Source organism: Hyperolius riggenbachi, chromosome 5, assembly GCF_040937935.1.
Source record: "Hyperolius riggenbachi isolate aHypRig1 chromosome 5, aHypRig1.pri, whole genome shotgun sequence".
Classification (NCBI taxonomy): Eukaryota; Metazoa; Chordata; class Amphibia; order Anura; family Hyperoliidae; genus Hyperolius; species Hyperolius riggenbachi.
The window spans coordinates 303,705,281-303,723,711 of NC_090650.1; the positions used below are offsets into that span (position 1 = coordinate 303,705,281).

Below are 18,431 nucleotides of genomic sequence, written 5' to 3' on the forward strand. Positions count from 1 at the left end.
TACGCGTTTTTGCGTTTGCGTTAATACGCGCTCAATGTGCGTTTATATGCGTTTGGCGCGGTTTGCGTTCAGACGCATTAAGCGAGTTTAGATGCGTTTTTTTGAGGGAATGCGTATTAGATGCGTATTATGATGCGTATTTGATGCGTATATTAATGCGTAGTTATGCGCGTATTGTACGCGTGTGATGGGTATTAGGAATAGGTTCTTAAGCATATGGGATTTTTTAGTAAAATTAGTGAGCAAATGCTGTAAGAATCAGTTATTAAACATTGGAGAATATCCAGTGGAGTTCTACGTCTAAGGTGTATAAATCCTACTAATATAATAAATGGGAAAGTTCGGATGTTTGGATGTTTGTTACTCGATCACGCAAAAACGGCTGAACGGATTTGAATGAAATTTGGCACACACATAGTACATTACTTGGAATAAAGTATAGGATACTTTTTATTCTCATAACCAAAAAGAGACAAATACAAATTTCACTGGAAAATGTAAACTGCAGCCATTCTTACACTGTTACACTGGAGGTGTGTTTAGCTTCTAAGGGTAGAATGGTTAATTTGCATATATTCAGCAGTGCTGCATTGGGAGACATCTTAAGCTCACTCCAACCTAAATTATCGCAAATTCTTTCTGTTTTAAGAAAGCAAACTTTTGTTTTTCTTAACATCTTAGTAAGGGGGCTTTTAGGACCATTGTAGTCCCTTACACACTCCAATAAGTTCTGGGTCACCATGAGCTTGCTGGTTAGTCTGTACCTCTCGGTGTTACAAGCCCTACTGCATAGAGCCAAATTAATCCATGCCATGCACTGACGAGGAACAAACAATCCAAAAGAGTCTGTATGCATGTTGGATTATTATGGCTTTGTACAAATGAACAAGCTGACACATCATTGCGTTCCAGCAGTTCTGGAGGTGTGTTTAGCTTTTAAGGGTAACAATGATTAATTTGCATATATTCAGCAGTGATGCACTGGGAGACATTTTAAGCTCACTCCAACCTGAATTATCGCAAATTCTTTCTGTTTAAAGAAAGCAAACTTTTGTTTTTCTTACACTGTTAATGGTAGGGTTCTCAAACTTTGAACAGTTGGTCGATTTTCAAAGGGAATATTTCTGCCGTTCTTGCACTGTTAATAGCACAAGCCTCAAACTTGCCATTCTTGCAATATTAATGGCACAAGCCTCAAACCTGGTATAGTTGATCATTGGGTGACTGGGGTTCAATTTCAGAAAGGGGGTGGAGCCACAAATAGCCAATCAGATTTGTTTCATTCCAATGCAAATTATTGTTGCCAATACCACAACGCAAAGCTCACAAACTTGGTAATTGAGTAATTGATTAATTGTGTGTTAGGGTTAGGAAAGTGGGCACAGCCAACACCAGCCAAATACATAAGCGGGCAACGCAGGGTCATAAGTGGGCGGAGACAAATATAAATTTTAGTGGGAAAATGTAAACAGCAACCATTCTTACACTGTTAATGGTAGGGTTCTCAAACTTTGCACAGTTGGTTACTGGGTGACTGGGATTAATATTCAGAAAAGTGGGTGGAGCCTACAAAAAACAATCAAAAATTATCTATTGATTTTTCAGGGGAATATTTCATTGCTGCCATTCTTGCACTGTTAATGGCACAAGTCTCAAACCTGGTACAGTTGATCATTGCGTGACTGGGGTTTAAATTTATATAAGGGGGTGGAGCCCCAAACAGCCAATCTGATTTGTTTCATTTTAATGTAGGTTGTTGATGCCAAAGACCGCAAAGCTCACAAACTTGGTCATTGAGTAATTGTGTGTTAGGGTTAGGGTTAGGAAAAGTGGGCGCAGCCAACACCAGCCAAATACATAATCGGGCAATGCCAGGACATCAGTAGGTGGAGACAAATACAAATTTCACTGAGAAAATGTAAACTACAGCAATTCTTACACTATTAATCGTAGGGTTCTCAAACTTTGCACAGTTGGTCACTGGGTGACTGAGATTAATATTCAGAAAAGTGGGTGAAGCCTACAAAAGTCAATCAAAATCCACCTAATAATCTTTAAAGAGACTCCGTAAAAAAAATTGCATCCTGTTTTTTATCATCCTACAAGTTCCAAAAGCTATTCTAATGTGTTCTGCTTTACTGCAGCACTTTCTGCTATCACTATCTCTGTAATAAATCAATGTATCTTTCCCCTGTCAGACTTGTTGGCCTGTGTCTGGAAGGCTGCCAAGTTCTTCAGTGTTGTGGTTCTGCTATGAACTCACCCTTCCAGGCCCCTCTATGCACACTGCCTGTGTATTATTTAGGGCTGGTTCAGACGGACGTTTGGAGGCGTTGCGTTTGCTGGCGTCGCGTTCAGCAGCGTTCGTGTGCGTTTGGATGCGGTCGCGTTTTTTCTTCCCCTAGGGGGACATTAGCCGTCGCGGTTAACCTCCCCTGGAAGCTACATGTAGCTTCCAGGGGCTCCTTGAACGCCAGGGAAAATCGGGACCCAAACGCCGCGTTTGTGTAAACGCGCTTGAAAGCTTGGTACAAACGCTCCCATTCACTTGAATGGGAGCGTTTAACACCAAGCCCTGAACGCTGGCTGTAAACGCTCTGCAAACGTCCGTCTGAACCAGCCCTTAGATTAGAGCAGCTTCTCTCTTCTCTCTTATCTTTTACAAGCTGGATAAATCGTCCTCTGAGCTGGCTGGGCTTTCACATACTGAGGAATTACAAACAAGGGCAAAGCTGTTTGCAGGAAGAAAAGAGCAGCCTGAAACTTCAGTGCATGAGAACAGGGGGAAAGAAACACACAAATGATCTCTTGAGATTCAAAAGGAATGCTGTATACAGCCTGCTTGTGTATGGATGTATTTTCTATGTGTGGACATACTGTACATCAACCTACTTCCTGTTTTGGTGGCCATTTTGTTTGTTTACAAACAAACTTTTTAAAACTGTTTTTAACCACTTTTAATGCGGGGAGGAGCGGCGAAATTGTGACAGAGGGTAATAGATGTCCCCTAACGCACTGGTATGTTTACTTTTGAGCGATTTTAACAATACAGATTCTCTTTAAGGGGAATATTTAATTGATGCCATTCTTGCACTGTTAATGGCACAAGCCTCTTGCACTGTTAATCACCTGTACCTGGTACAGTTGGCCATTGGGTGATTGGGATTCAAATTTAGAAAAGGGGTGGAGCCACAGCCAATCAGATTTATTTTATTTCAATGCAAATTATTGATGCCAAAGACCGCAAAGCTCACAAACTTGGTCATTAAGTAATTTTGTGTTAGGGTTAGAAAAAGTGGGCGGAGCCAACACCAGCCGAATACATACCTGGGCAATGCCAAGTCATCAGTGGGCGGAGACAAACACAAATTTCACTGGGAAAATGTAAGCTGCATCCATTCTTACACTATTAATTGTAGGGTTCTAAAACTTTGCACAGTTGGTCACTGGGTGACTGGGATTAATATTCAGAAAAGTGGGGGGAGCCTACAAAAAACAATCAAAAATTATCTATTGATTTTTCAGGGGAATATTTCATTGCTGCCATTCTTGCACTGTTAATGGCACAAGTCTCAAACCTGGTACAGTTGATCATTGCGTGACTGGGGTTAAATATTTAGAAAAGGGGTGGGGCCACAAACAGTGAATCAGATGTGTTTCATTTCAATGAAAATTATTCATGCCAAAGACCACAAATCTCACAAACTTGGGTCATTGACTATTGAGAATTGTGTTAGAGGGTTAGAAAAAGTGGCCACAGCCAACAGCAGCCAAATACATACCCGGGAAACATTAGGACATCAGTGGGTGGAGAAAAATACAAATTTCACTGCTAGAATGTAAACTGAAATTTGGCACACACATAGTACATTACCTGGAATAAAGTATAGGATACTTTTTATTCTCATAACCAAAAAGGAGGTGGATACAAATACAAATTTCACTGGAAAATGTAAACTGCAGCCAATCTTACACTGTTAAACTGGAGGTGTGTTTAGCTTCTAAGTGCACAATGGTTAATTTGCATATATTCAGCAGTAATGCACTGGGAGACATCTCAAGCTCACTCCAACCTAAATTATCGCAAATTCTTTCTGTTTTAAGAAAGCAAACTTTTGTTTTTCTTAACATCTTAGTAAGGGGGCTTTTAGGACCATTGTAGTCCCTTACACACTCCAATGAGTTCTGGGTCACCATGAGCGAGCTGGTTAGTCTGTACCTCTCGGTGTTACAAGCCCTACTGCATAGAGCCAAATTAATCCATGCCATGTACTGATGAGGATCAAACAATCCAAAATAGTCTGTATGCATGTTGGATTATTATGGCTCTGTACAAATTAACAAGCTGACACATCATTGCATTCCAGCAGTTTTGGAGGTGTGTTTAACTTTTATGGGTAACAATGGCTAAGTTGCATATATTCAACAGTGAAGCGCTGGGAGACATTTTAAGCTCACTCCAACCTGAATTATCGCAAATTCTTTCTGTTTTAAAAAAGCAAACTTTTGTTTTTCTTCCTCTGTCAATGGCAGGTTTCTTAAACTTTGCACAGTTGGTCACTGGGTGACTGGGACTAATATTCAGAAAAGTGGGTGGAGCCTACAAAAGCTAATCAAAATTCACCTATTGATTTTCAAAGGAGTGGAGCCACAGCCAATTAGATTTATGTCATTTCAATGCCAATTATGGATGCCAAAGACAGCAAAGACAACAAACTAGGTCATCCTTGAGTAATTGTGTGTTAGGATTAGAAAAAGTGGGCAGAGGTAACACTAGCCAATTACATACCCGGGCAACGCCGGGCGACCAGCTAGTATAGAAATAAAAAGACCAACAGATGTTTGTGAATAAATATGTGTTTATATTTAAGATCATTATGTGATATAAAAGATCAGGTGTACAGGTCCTTCTTTTTTTTATTCATATATCTGTTAAAGTATGTTTTATGTATACAGTGTCTTGTTTTATACATATAATATGTCTGTGACATATGTTTAATTTTTGAAAAAATTCCAATAAAAATTATTGAAATATAAATACAAGATGTTGGGAGTTTCTAATATTTATGTTTTTTTTTTTTTTTTTTTTACTATAAAATGCCAACACATTATGTATAACAAATATAAACTAAAACACAGGAAGAGAAGAGAATCCTGCCCAGTTGAGCTTACAGAATTTAGATCTGAGTCTGAAGTGAAAGAAGCACAGATGCGGCCATTCTGATTCTCTTCTTGTTATAAAAAAAAAAACCACAAAATAATAATAATAATAATAATATCCCACCTTCGGAATGACGTGCTCAACTTTTAGTTTAGTGGTGCCCAAATCATACCTGGAACAGGCATTCGGCCTGGGGGAGTGAAGGTTGAATCAGGGTATCTGTCCTACACACCTATTCTAGGTGAGCGATTTCAAAAGTATCAACAGCAGAGGACTAAGGATGATCAATGAAATGTAAATATTTGCGAGTTTATGCAGATTAGATACATTTTTATGCAAAAATATGCAGCTTGAAAATGGACCAATCAGTTTAAACCTGGGTGGGACTTGATTGGTTCCATTTTCAAGCTGCCTATATTAGCATTAGAATGTGCATAAATCGGCATGAACTCTGGAATATTTGCATCTCATGTATCATCCCTACAGAGGACCAGCTTGGGAGCCAGTCAAGTTTCTTTTTAAAATGGAATAAAGGACGTCAGCCTGAATAATCCTCTTGCTTAAAGCAAACCTGAACTGAGAAATAATAGTCAAAACAAAAATACACACGTCATACTTCCCTCCCGCATAGTCTGCTCAACAACTCTTTCTCCTCTCCTGCGTCCTGTTTGACCACTGTGGTTAATGAAATTCTCCATCCATTTCTAAAAAAGGCAATGGTCCCGTTTCAGAGTCAGCACTCTGTTAACCAGTAATATTGTTTGAGCCATAGGGAAACATGGACATTATTACTTTGCACATCAGTTGTGCTTTCAGTTATAACTGACATAGTGGAAAAGGGCCCTAAGGCTTTCAGCTTCCTGAGAGACAAGATTTTGTCATAACTGGAAAGAATTGTTGTAAAAAACAAATGGTGAGCTTCTGAGAGGAACTGACAGCAAGGTAAGGAATATTTATTTGCTGGTACAGTGTGTGTTTATTTTGAATCATTTTACTCAGTTCAGGTTCACTTTAAGTTTCCTTTAACCTCCTTGGCGGTATGGACGAGCTCAGCTCGTCCATGACCGCTGGAGGGCGCCGCTCAGGCCCTGCTGGGCCGATTTAAATTTTTTTTTAAAAACACGCAGCTAGCACTTTGCTAGCTGCGTGTGGGGGACAATCGCCGCCGCTCGCCGCTGATGCGCCGCTACCCGCCGCTTAAGGCCCCCTCCGAGAACCATGCGCAGCCTGGACAATCAGTGCCAGGCAGCGCTGAGTGGTGGATCTGGACTCCCGATGACGTCACAACTTCGATGACGTCACAACTGCGATGACGTCATCACGATCGTCGCCATGACGACGGGGGAAGCCCTCCAAGAAATCTCGTTCAGAACGGGATTTCCGGATAGGCTAATGCGCCGGATGCGATCGGAAAGGTGAGTAAGTCGCTGCCGGGAGGGGGGAATCATGTAGCTTGCGCTAGGCTAGCTACAGGATTTAAAAAAAAAATAAAAAAATACTGCTGCGCCGCCACCCTGGCGATCTTAATAGAACGCCAGGGTGGTTAACAAATTATGGTTGATATAAATTTGCATACCACTTTTGTCGCTGGTTGATCTAAGGCGTCCGACTTCCTCTTCAGCGAAGAGCTTTTAACACTGGCACCTGATGGCTCTTTGTTTCCCCGAAGATCACTTGATGGATCATCGCCATGTTTACTAAGATCGGACTGCTGTTGCCAGGAGGGAAAAAAAGTCATGTTAATAAACCCAGGATTATAACTGAACTTAGTGCAAAAAAGGCTTCAAGTTATAAAGAAATATTCTGGAGCAGTGTAATCATGAGTGTAAATTGAATCTGTTTTCTTTGCCTCCATTTTTCTATATACAGCCTGCTATATTCTCTGGTAGGACGTTGCATTGTAAAGTTGAAATGCGACATTACAACTGTAATGAACTGGTGCATACAGTAGGCACAATAAAGCGTACAGGCAATAAAAAGTATGCTTTCCTGTACCTGGTAACGTGTGCGTTTAGAGGTAACGCACTGCAGCAATGTGCTACCATAACGACACACGTTACAATGTAACGCGACTGATGCATAGACTTAACTGCATTGTAGTAAGCTGCATTATAGAACTTTATAACGCAGCACCGTAACGTCCTACTGTGAACCCAGCCTCAAACTCTCATTGTTAGTATAATGCATCTCCACTCAGGTAAACAACAGCCTCTGTGGTGTAGAAATGAACGCTCTCCAAAAATAAAAAAACAAAATCGTATGACACTATGGGCCTGATTCATTATTATAGACCTCGGCTGTCAGAGCGGGTCACTTCAGGCAGCGAAAGGTAATTGTAACAAGCGCACACTACGCGTGGTCCTCTCTGCGTAGTATGCGCTCTACACTGATGTGAGGTAAACCTAAATGCCGCACGATACCATGTAGCATGATAGTTCATTAGCACGCCCATTATTATGTTAACATAGTCGCTTGTTACAATTGTACTGCAGTAGTTTTAATGAATCAGGCTCTATGAACTGCAGATCACCCTTAAAAGGGGGTTTGAACATTAAGCGAGGGAGGTGGTCCCACAATGGTGATAGGATGTCTTATTTCCTTCAATTTAAATGGGAACTTCAGCCTAAACAAACATTCGGTCATTAAGTTACATTAGTTATGTTAATTAGAATAGATAGGTAATATAATTTTTTACCCACCCTGTTTTAAAAGAACAGGCAAATGTTTGTGAAAAATAGAAAAACTAAATCGTATGACACTATGGGCCTGATTCATTATTATAGACCTCGGCTGTCAGAGCGGGTCACTTCAGGCAGCGAAAGGTAATTGTAACACGTGCACGCTACGCGTGGTCCTCTCTGGGTAGTATGCGCTCTACACCGATGTGAGGTAAACCTAAATGCCGCACGATACCATGTAGCATGATAGTTCATTAGCGCGGCCACTATGTTAATTAACATAGTCGCTTGTTACAATTACCTTGCGCTGCCTAAAGTAACCCGCACTGACAGCCGCAGTAGTTTTAATGAATCAGGCTCTATGAACTGCAGATCACCCCTAAAAGGGGGTTTGAACATTAAGCAAGGGAAGAGGTCCCACAATGGTGATAGGATGTCTTAAAATAACCAGCACCTAATAGGCCTGCGCTATTTTAGGAAAAAATTGAATTGCGATTTTTTTTCTGTCAAAAACAGAGATTTAAATGTTTTCATGATTTTCTTTAATTTAAGCTTTAGCAACTAACATTCACAATGTACAATAACATTTACAAACATGCATTGACAGAAAATGACATCATACTATCAAATTGATCAAGCTCATCGGAGCACAATATTCCAATCCCTGGCGTCTTTTTGCCACTTTCAACTCCTTGCTTAAACCCAAACCCCCACACTCCGTTTCCTCCCTCTCTGCCACAGATTTAGCCACCCACTTCACCAACAAAATAGTCTCCATACATCACGAAATATCCAATCTTCACCTCCCACCCCCTGCCAACCAACTCTTCCTCCACCCTATCCTCCCCCTCACCTCCTTCACTCCTACTACCACTGAGGAAGTCAAGCACCTACTGCAGACTTCCCATACCACTACCTCCCCCCTTGACCCCATCCCTTCTGATTTACTTCAGCCTCACTTCACGGATTTGGCCCCAGTCCTCACTACCCTGTTTAACCTCTCCCTATCCACAGGCACCTTCCCCTCAGACTTCAAGCAGGCCACAGTATTGCCCCTGCTCAAGAAACCCTCCCTCGACCCCTCGCTACCCTCCAACTACCACCCCATCTCCCTCCTCCCCTTTGCCTCAAAACTCCTTGAGCGTCTGGTTCACAAACACCTGACTTAGTACCTCAATGCCAACTCACTGCTAGACCCACTGCAATCTGGATTTTGGCCTGCCCACTCAACCGAAACTGCTCTCACCAAAGTGGTCAATGACCTTGCCTTAGCTAAAGCTAAATACTCCATTCTCCTCCTCCTTGACCTTTCAGCAGCTTTTGACACAGTAGATAATCCCCTACTCCTCCAGTCCCTGCAGTCCATGGGCATTCACGATCTCGCCCTGACCTGGTTTTCATCCTACCTCTCCAACCGCTCCTTCAATGAGTCCTCGTCCACCCCCAACCACCTCTCGGTGGGAGTCCCCCAAGGCTCGGTCCTAGGCCCCCTACTGTTCTCCCTATACACATCCTCCATTGGCAAGGTTATCTCCTCTATGGGTTTTAACTATCATCTGTATGCAGATGACACCCAAATCTACCTCCACACCCGACATCTCGACCACTACCATGGACAAGGTGTCCTCCTGCTTATCAGCCATCTCCTCCTGGATGTCCGCTAGGTTCCTGAAACTAAATCTAGACAAAACGGAATTTATGATCTTCCCACCCTGGCTATCCCTGAACCTCCCAGATGCGCATGTCACTGTTAACCACACTGCCATTCGCCCTACCTCTCAAGCCCGCTGTCTGGTTATCACCCTGGACTCCGAACTCTCCTTCACTCCCCACATCCAAAACCTCACAAAGTCCTGCAACTTCCACCTTCGTAACATCTGTAAGATTCGCCCTTTCCTGACCTCTGCCACCACCAAACTCCTCATCCATGCCCTCATAATTTCCCGCCTCGACTACTGTAATGCCCTTCTGTTTGGTCTCCCTATGACCCGAATAGCCCCACTGCAGTCCATCATGAATGCGGCAGCCAGAATTATCCACTCCTCCCATCGCTCCACCAGGGCGGCTCCCCCTCCGTGAATCCCTCCACTGGCTTCCTATGCAGTCCAGAATCAGATTCAAGATTGTGTCTGACCTACAAATCTGTCCACAAAACCTGTCCAACCAACATTTCTGATCTTACTCAGAGGTACACACCTAGCCGCTCACTCCGTTCCTCCAATGAACTTCGCCTGACCGCCCCACGCATCACACAGTCCCATGCACGCCTCCAGGACTTCTCAAGAGCTGCTCCAAAACTTTGGAACTCTCTACCTCCACCCATTAGGGCAGCCCCCTCCTTCAACATCTTCAAGAAGGTCCTCAAAACTCACCTTTTCACTCTGGCCTACCACCCCTCACAATTGCTCTAAACCCACAACGGAACTCTGGTCCCTACCTTTCGTGTCTCTACCTCTCCTCCTAGATTGTAAGCCTTTGGGCAGGGTCCTCCTCCTTTTGTGTCCTACCTGATCATACACCTCCATTACTGTGAACCCATGCTATGCACTTGAGTGAACCTAACTTGCCTAATCTTTATGCTCCATCCAGTGACTGACTAAGCATTACCTTATGCTCAAACTGTGCTGTGTGATCTGGTATTCTTGTATTCCTGTATTGTCATATTGCTGTATGTCACCCCTAAATATTGTCTGTAACCTAAATTAATGTTCAGCGCTGCGTAATATGTTGGCACTTTATAAATACAATAAATAATAATAATGATGTAATTTTCTGTCATGTTTTTTAAATGTTACTACATTGTGAATTTATCAAAACAAGTAGCTATTAATAAATGCAAAGCTGAGCACCACAGCAGATCCTGGGCAGTGGCCGCTTACTGAGCAGTGGTGGTGATCCAAGTTGTTTGCTCAACAGGGTAGCAGAGAGATAGCAGATCCTGGGCAGTGAGCAAATATACAGTACACAGAGTGACCACAGGAGACAGGGTTTAAGTGCAGAACAGGAGTGCCTGAGGTGCTGATCCTTCTCGTCCACAAGCAACGTGCTGGCCGCATTACACTACTCACTACCACTCTGACGCCTTATGGCTAGGAGGAAGCGCGGCGCAGCCAACACCAATAATTCTACGCATGGAACGCTTAAAATTGTACGCATAAAAAAAAGGATGCACGGAAAAAAATTGCTGCTCTGATAATTAGGAAATTGTCTTGCCACAAATCGCGATATCGATTTTAAAGTGGATGCGAGATGAACTTTTACTCATTGCATAATTGTGTTCCTTTCCTATTTGTATATAGGTCATTCCTCAAGCCAAATACTTTTTAGTTTTAATACTCTTATTCCCTATAAACTAAACAAGCCTCGCCCACAGGTTTTTAGAGAGCCAAGGCATTTTCAGACAGTAGCAAGGGCTAATGGAAGCTCAGTCTGTGCAGGAGGAAGGGGAGGTATTACTAGCCAGAGATTTCAGAGGCAGAGGGGAGGAGGGAGGATTAGTTTTTTTCACAGGCTGAGTGCTCAAAATGCAGATAAGCTTGCCTGTGTGTAATGTTTACAAACAACATGGCTGCTGTCATTGTATCACAGGAAGAAATAATCATATTCTATTGAAGCTGTTTGCAGCTAGATTTGCTGTGTAAACTATCTAAACTTTAGATAAGATATATAGACAAGTTACTTTTCATCTCGGCTCCATTTTAAAACAATATATCATGCAGCCCTATTACCTAAATTACATAACAATAACTAGTTAAACAAAAAATAAGTTTCTCTAAGTCAATCCGAAACGTAAAAAAATGCAGCTTGCTTTCTACTACTGATAAACACAAGACATATACCGTATATATACTCGCATATAAGTCGAATTTTAGAGCACAAAAAAATGTGCTCAAAAGTCCCCCTTTCGGCTTATATGCGAGTCACCATTATGTCAGTGGGTGCTTGCAGAGCAGAACATATTGTGCGATTACCCCAGAAGTGTATCAGTATGGATCGCAGAGGCGGCAGTGCAGTGGAACGCATCACGCAGCAGGAACCTGCACTTGCCGGCTTCCCGCTACGTCCGTGTCCTCCATCCCCGCACCGCAACATTTTTTTTAACAGTTAAAATTTTATTAAATTTTTTGTGATACAACAACAGATGAACACAGATAGCACACAGTGGGTTGTTCATTCACCGTATGAGTAAAGAATCATAGCAATATAGTCGCATATAATACATCAAATTGCAGTAGTTACAATATCATTACAATATAGTTGATAAATTGCAATATACATCTTATGCATAAATTCATTAGCATTAGGAAGTCTTAATCCCACTGTGGTACTAGAGGAAGAGTAAAGAGAGAGCAAGTCCAAAGATAGGTAGGACTCGGTAGAGAAAAAAGGTTTTCGTCCGATCACCGCCCGCCCCCCCTACCCCCTCAGAAGGCCACATCCATTATTTTAGTCTATAATTGGGATGAAATTTTCACTCGTAGGATCCAGAATTATGGTCTCCCATACCCCCCATACTCTATTATATTTTTTAGAACAGCATCTGTTAAGGTAAGTAGTTTTATACAGCGGGAGGATCGAGTTGGTGGCTTTAGCCCAGGTGCCTATGGTTGGTATTGACGTTTTCTTCCAATATTTTAGAATTTCTTTTCTTGCCTGAAAGCAAAGAATTTTAATTAGCGTTTGTTTGTGTTTGGTGATAGTATCCTCACCAAATCTCCCAAGTAGTAGTAAACCCGAGTCAAAGGGTAAAGAGACCTGCAATAAAGTGTTTATTGCTGTGTACACACCTTTCCAGAATGGAATAATTTGCGGGCAAATCCAAAATATATGAGTGAAATTACCCAATTCTATACTACACCTCCAACATCTGTTTGAGTTACTGCTATTGATTCTATATAATCTTTCAGGAGTTAGATAAACTCTATGTAGAAATTTGGTTTGGATTAGTTGATCAGAAGCTGAGATGACCGATGTGGGGAAGTCCTCCAATATAATATCCCAATCATCTCTGTCTAAGGAAGGAATATCATTTACCCATTTCTGGAAGCACTTGTCAAGTCTAGTATTTTTTAAGTTTAAAAGTTCGTTGTAAATAGCGGACATAGGTTTGGGGAGGTCTTTAGTCAAAAGTAATTGTTCAAGATCATCGGTTTTAAGCGTGGGGGGTTGTGACCCGAATTGAGACCTGTGGGCGTGGCGAAGCTGCAGATAGCGGAAGAGGTGCTTATTAGTAAGGTTAAACTGGGTCTTAAGGTAGCCATACACTGGTCGATTTGCCATTAGATCGACCAGCTGACAGATCCCTATCTGATCGAATCTGATCAGAGAGGGATCGTATGGCTGCCTTTACTGCAAACAGATTGTGAATCGATTTCAGCCTGAAACCGATCACAATCTGTTGAGCTGCTCCTGCTGCCTGTGCCCCCCCCCCCCCCCCGTATACATTACCTGAAGCTGGCTCCCGGGCGTCTTCTCCACGCTGCACCGCACCGCTCTTTTCCGGCTCCATCCCGGCGCTTCCTGTGTCATTCCGTGACCAGGAAGTTCAAATAGAGCGCCCTCTATTTGAACTTCCTGGTCACTGCAGTGACACAGGAAGCGCCGGGATGGAGCCGGAACAGAGTGGTGCAGCGCGGAGAAGACGTCCGGGAGCCAGCGTCAGGTAATGTATACCTGATCGGATCGGCCGCCGCTAGCGACGCGCACCCTACCTGCGGGCGATCGAGGGTAATTTCCCGCACGGCGCGATCGATGGACCGATCCGATTTCGGGAGGAAATCGGATCGGCGGGTGCGTTTAGCGCGAACGATTGGCAGCAGATTCGATCCCAGGATCGAATCTGCTGTCGAAACGGCCGCGAATCGGGCCAGTGTATGGCCACCTTTAACCTCATTAAATGTGCAGCAAGTGTTATCGTGCTGTATATGCGCTATGTTCTTTATTCCGCATTTCGCCCATATAACTGGGTCAGGGATTGTGGAAAAATGAGGTAGTTGTGGGTTGCCCCAGAGTGGTGTAAATGGAGAAATATTGTCAGGTTTTACTAGGGGAGCTCTAGCCGCCCTCCAGGTTGTCTTCATAGCAAGGGTTACGCTGGGATTTAGCTTAGGGCCCCTATATGGTAAATTGGTGAGTTGTTCGTATGATCCCAACATCGCTGCCTCTAGATTCACTGCCGGGTTTGTTTCATCTTGCGAGAACCACCATCTAATAGTTACAAGGACAGCTGCCCAGTAGTATTTTTAAAAGTGTGGTAAGGCAAGGCCACCTCTGTTTTTAGGTAGTTGTAGAATGTCAATGGCTAAGCATGGCGGTTTACCTGCCCATATAAAGCTCAAAATAATTGTATCTTTTCGTTGGAAAAGTGATAGTGGCAGCCACACAGGGGTTTGTCTAAAGGCGTAAGTAAATTTAGGTAAGAAGATCATTTTTATTAGGTTAATTCTCCCTATCAAGGACAACGGAAGTCTGTTCCAGATTGTGCACTTGTTTTTTAGCTGACGAATAATTGGGTCAATATTTAGAGATTGATAGGTGGTAAGATCCTTAGTAATGTCTATTCCAAGATATTTAAATTGATTGACCATCTGCAAAGGGAGGTTTAAGTGTGATGCAGCAGGAGATACAATATCCAGTGAGAGTAATAGTGACTTAGTCCAGTTTATTCTGATTCCTGACATATTGCCAAAGGTGTCAAATAGATTAGGAGCATTAGTGAGGGGCCAGGATCCTTTAAATGAAGGAGGACGTCGTCTGCGTACAATGATATCTTTTCATGGAGGTTACCCATGACCAGACCCTGTACTGTGCTGGTATGCCTGATAATGGATGCAATGGGTTCCATGGCCAGAGCAAAAAGGCTAGGAGAAAGAGGGCAGCCCTGCCTTGTACCTCTCTCAAGGGGGAAAAATTTTGAGATTGTGTTATTTGATTTGACTCTTGCCCTAGGACCTTCATACGGTAATTTAATCCATTTGATAAAATTATTACCGAAGCCAAATTTACTTAATATTGCCCAGAGATACTTTCACTCAACCGAGTCGAAAGCCTTCTCGGCGTCTAGAGAGGCAATCACCATTTGTCCTGCATTCGAATGGGAGGAAGCGATGTTGGTCATAAGTCTTCGTATATTTATATCAGTACCTCTGCCCGGTATAAAGCCGGATTGATCATGATGTTTTAATTTAGTAATAACTTGGTTCAGTCTGGTGGCCAGTACCTTTGCCAAAATCTTGGCATCGGTGTTCAACAGTGAAATTGGTCTATAGGATGAGCATTGCAGGGGATCCACCGCAACATTTTGAATGCGCAATGCAAGTCTGACCTGTGCCCCCGGAAGAAGCCTCGTCATTTGGATCGCAGAGCTGGCAGTGCAGTGGAACGCATCGTGCAGCTGGATCCTGCCCCCAGAACGAGCAGCGCCATTTGACATCGCCAGTCAGCATCACTTGTAACTTCCTGGTTGGGGATGCGCCGCCGCCCTTCTCTTATGTGCGGAATTGCAGGAAGGCAATGCCGGGTCCTTCCTGCCAGGGGCGGACTGGCCAGGGGGGGAAGGGGGGCAATCTCCCCCCAGGTCGCCTTTCATTCAGTGATTTAGGGCTGGTCAAGTGTCTGGTGTATTCAGGTTTGTTATAAGGCAATGTGAAACACTAGGCTAGCTGATAAAAGTGCAATTAGAGGGCAGGCAAGCTGGTAAATATACACAGCATGATGCAGAGCTTATATCAAGAGGTAGAAGGTTTTGCCATGAGGCTGCAACACATATGCTCAGAATACTCACTATAATTGTTATGAACCCAACTGGTGATTTTGTGTAGCCAGTATAATTACATAGTAAAGTTTTTGCACAAATATGGCCATAAACACCTAATACCTCTCAGTTGGAAAGTGATTCTTTATTGAACATACAAAGCCGCTGATAGACACCTTTCACGACCAAAAAAACACAGACAGTGATAAAACCTATTTCTGCGCAGAAATAACACATAAAACCAAGGAGCCAACCCACACTTCCCCTAGTACCATACTCTAGGCTTCTGTGCATGGAGTCCGTCATTGACTCTCTGCTCCATGCACACAAGCCCAGCCCACCCACAACTCACACTCCACCTAGCACCAAGCATACAGCAGCTGCCTCCCCCTAATGGGGATAAGTCCTTAGATGTTAGGCAGTAGCAGGCAAGCGTTTTTAGTAAGCATCAAGAGATTTGAGCCAAGGTGCTGATATATGAAGCATGAAGCAATCTCAACCAGACATCAATATCCCATAGTTCATCAGTGACACACAAGGACTTGTTATACTTGCAGTGCTCCACGATTTGAAGTGGCTTGGGTTCACCCTTCTGTTCCACTCCTCACCCCTTATCCACAGGCCAGTCCACCGCTGTAATTCCCTCCACTCCAGGTGTCATTTGCAGGCTACCCGGAGGAGTAGCAGGCAGAACATTCCCATCTACAGTCCTGGGGGGGCGGTTGAATGTCACCAAGCCTCCGCACACACAAAGTCTCTGTGTACCCTAAATGCTGATTGTATGCTGGCTCATCCTCTCAGCTATAAATATAACGGGTATAGGTACGCTTGGTACGCGCCTCCGCATCGCCTTGTCGGGTCAAGATGCGGTTGACAGGCGCTTTTGGGCTGCGATGTTGCGGGCAGTGGGGAACGCTAAGTTCGCATGGTGTGGCGATAGGCTCCTCCCACCAACGTTTCGCGTCACATGACGCTTCCTCAGGGTGTGGCCAGAGCACACAGTGTTCGCCTCTTTATACGAAGGATCACTTCCTTCCCAGCATAACACACGCCTCCACAGTGATGTCATTTTTTGTTCATTTCAACACAGCTTTATTGCTACAGGTAGTCCATGCCGGGTTCACAGGGAAACATACTCATTTTCTTCCGCCAGGTCAGCTTCTCTTATTGAGTGGTTCACATCTCAAACCTTATAACTATTTCATCATCTTATGACAGCTATATTTGATATAGAATAACATTTCACAGTCTAACTGCCGTATTCTATTCCACTCCACTGCCATCTAGTGGGTAGCTGTAGTACTTCCAATACATTTTCATTTCTGGTCCCTCATTCATTCAGACCACATTCTTACTATCCATTTGTACCCTTTACCCCCACTACTCCACCCCCTGGGGCATAGGATCTATGGGTTAGGTATTATGGACATTTTTATACAAGAGGGGTCTGTACAAGGGATCATTTACTATTTTGAAACTTGTTTGTCTTCTTTTTTTTTTTTTTTTTTGGAGCAGGGAGGGGTATGTTCAAATGTGGGAGGTGCAAAATGTGTCCATACGTTGACAAAACTAGGACGTTTACCGATACTGAGGGAAGCCGTATATATAACATTAATGGCTTCATGAACTGTGACTCAGAGAGAGTAGTGTATGTAATTGAATGCCCATGTAAGTTGAAATATGTGGGCAAAACGAAAAGAGATTTGAAATCACGAATTTTGGAACACTTTCGTGAGATTGAAGAGGGAGAGGTGGAAATGCCCCTATATAAACATTACAGAGAACAACATGGAGCCTCATTAAGGGGCACTAAGGTTAAGGCTATATATAAATTAAATCTTTCTGAGAGGAGGGGGGACTTTGATGATGTGCTTTTGGGCAAAGAATCGATGTGGATTTACAGGCTAAATACCATTGAACCTCATGGCTTTAACTCTGACCTGAATTTAACCCCCTTCTTGAGACAGATTGCCTATAAGTAAGATAGACCAAAAGAGGTCATCTATAGCAGCATTAGAGAGGGCTTAACATGAGACAAAAGAGATGTAAAAAATAAAAGGAAAAACAAACAAGTTTCAAAATAGTAAATGATCCCTTGTACAGACCCCTCTTGTATAAAAATGTCCATAATACCTAACCCATAGATCCTATGCCCCAGGGGGTGGAGTAGTGGGGGTAAAGGGTACAAATGGATAGTAAGAATGTGGTCTGAATGAATGAGGGACCAGAAATGAAAATGTATTGGAAGTACTACAGCTACCCACTAGATGGCAGTGGAGTGGAATAGAATACGGCAGTTAGACTGTGAAATGTTATTCTATATAAAATATAGCTGTCATAAGATGATGAAATAGTTATAAGGTTTGAGATGTGAACCACTCAATAAGAGAAGCTGACCTGGCGGAAGAAAATGAGTATGTTTCCCTGTGAACCCGGCATGGACTACCTGTAGCAATAAAGCGGTGTTGAAATGAACAAAAAATGACATCACTATGGAGGCGTGTGTTATGCTGGTAGGAAGTGATCCTTCGTATAAAGAGGCGAACACTGTGTGCTCTGGCCACACCCTGAGGAAGCGTCATGTGACGCGAAACGTTGGTGGGAGGAGCCTATCGCCACACCATGCGGACTTAGCGTTCCCCACTGCCCGCAACATCGCAGCCCAAAAGCGCCTGTCAACCGCATCTTGACCCGACACGGCGATGCGGAGGCGCGTACCAAGCGTACCTATACCCGATATATTTATAGCTGAGAGGATGAGCCAGCATACAATCAGCATTTAGGGTACACAGAGACTTTGTGTGTGCGGAGGCTTGGTGACATTCAACCGCCCCCCCCA

General features: G+C 43.3%; 1 protein-coding gene across 4 annotated transcripts in view; it reads right to left on the reverse strand.

Moving 5' to 3' along the window:
• RNMT (RNA guanine-7 methyltransferase) overlaps positions 1 to 18,431 on the reverse strand; it is a 99,424-nt gene that overhangs the window by 72,913 nt on the left and 8,080 nt on the right. For all 4 annotated transcript variants that reach the window (XM_068237119.1, XM_068237118.1, XM_068237117.1 and 1 more), the window contains exon 3: positions 6,738 to 6,872. In XM_068237119.1, the coding sequence (XP_068093220.1) occupies positions 6,738 to 6,872 (135 nt within the window). The remainder of the gene's footprint in view (positions 1 to 6,737; positions 6,873 to 18,431) is intronic.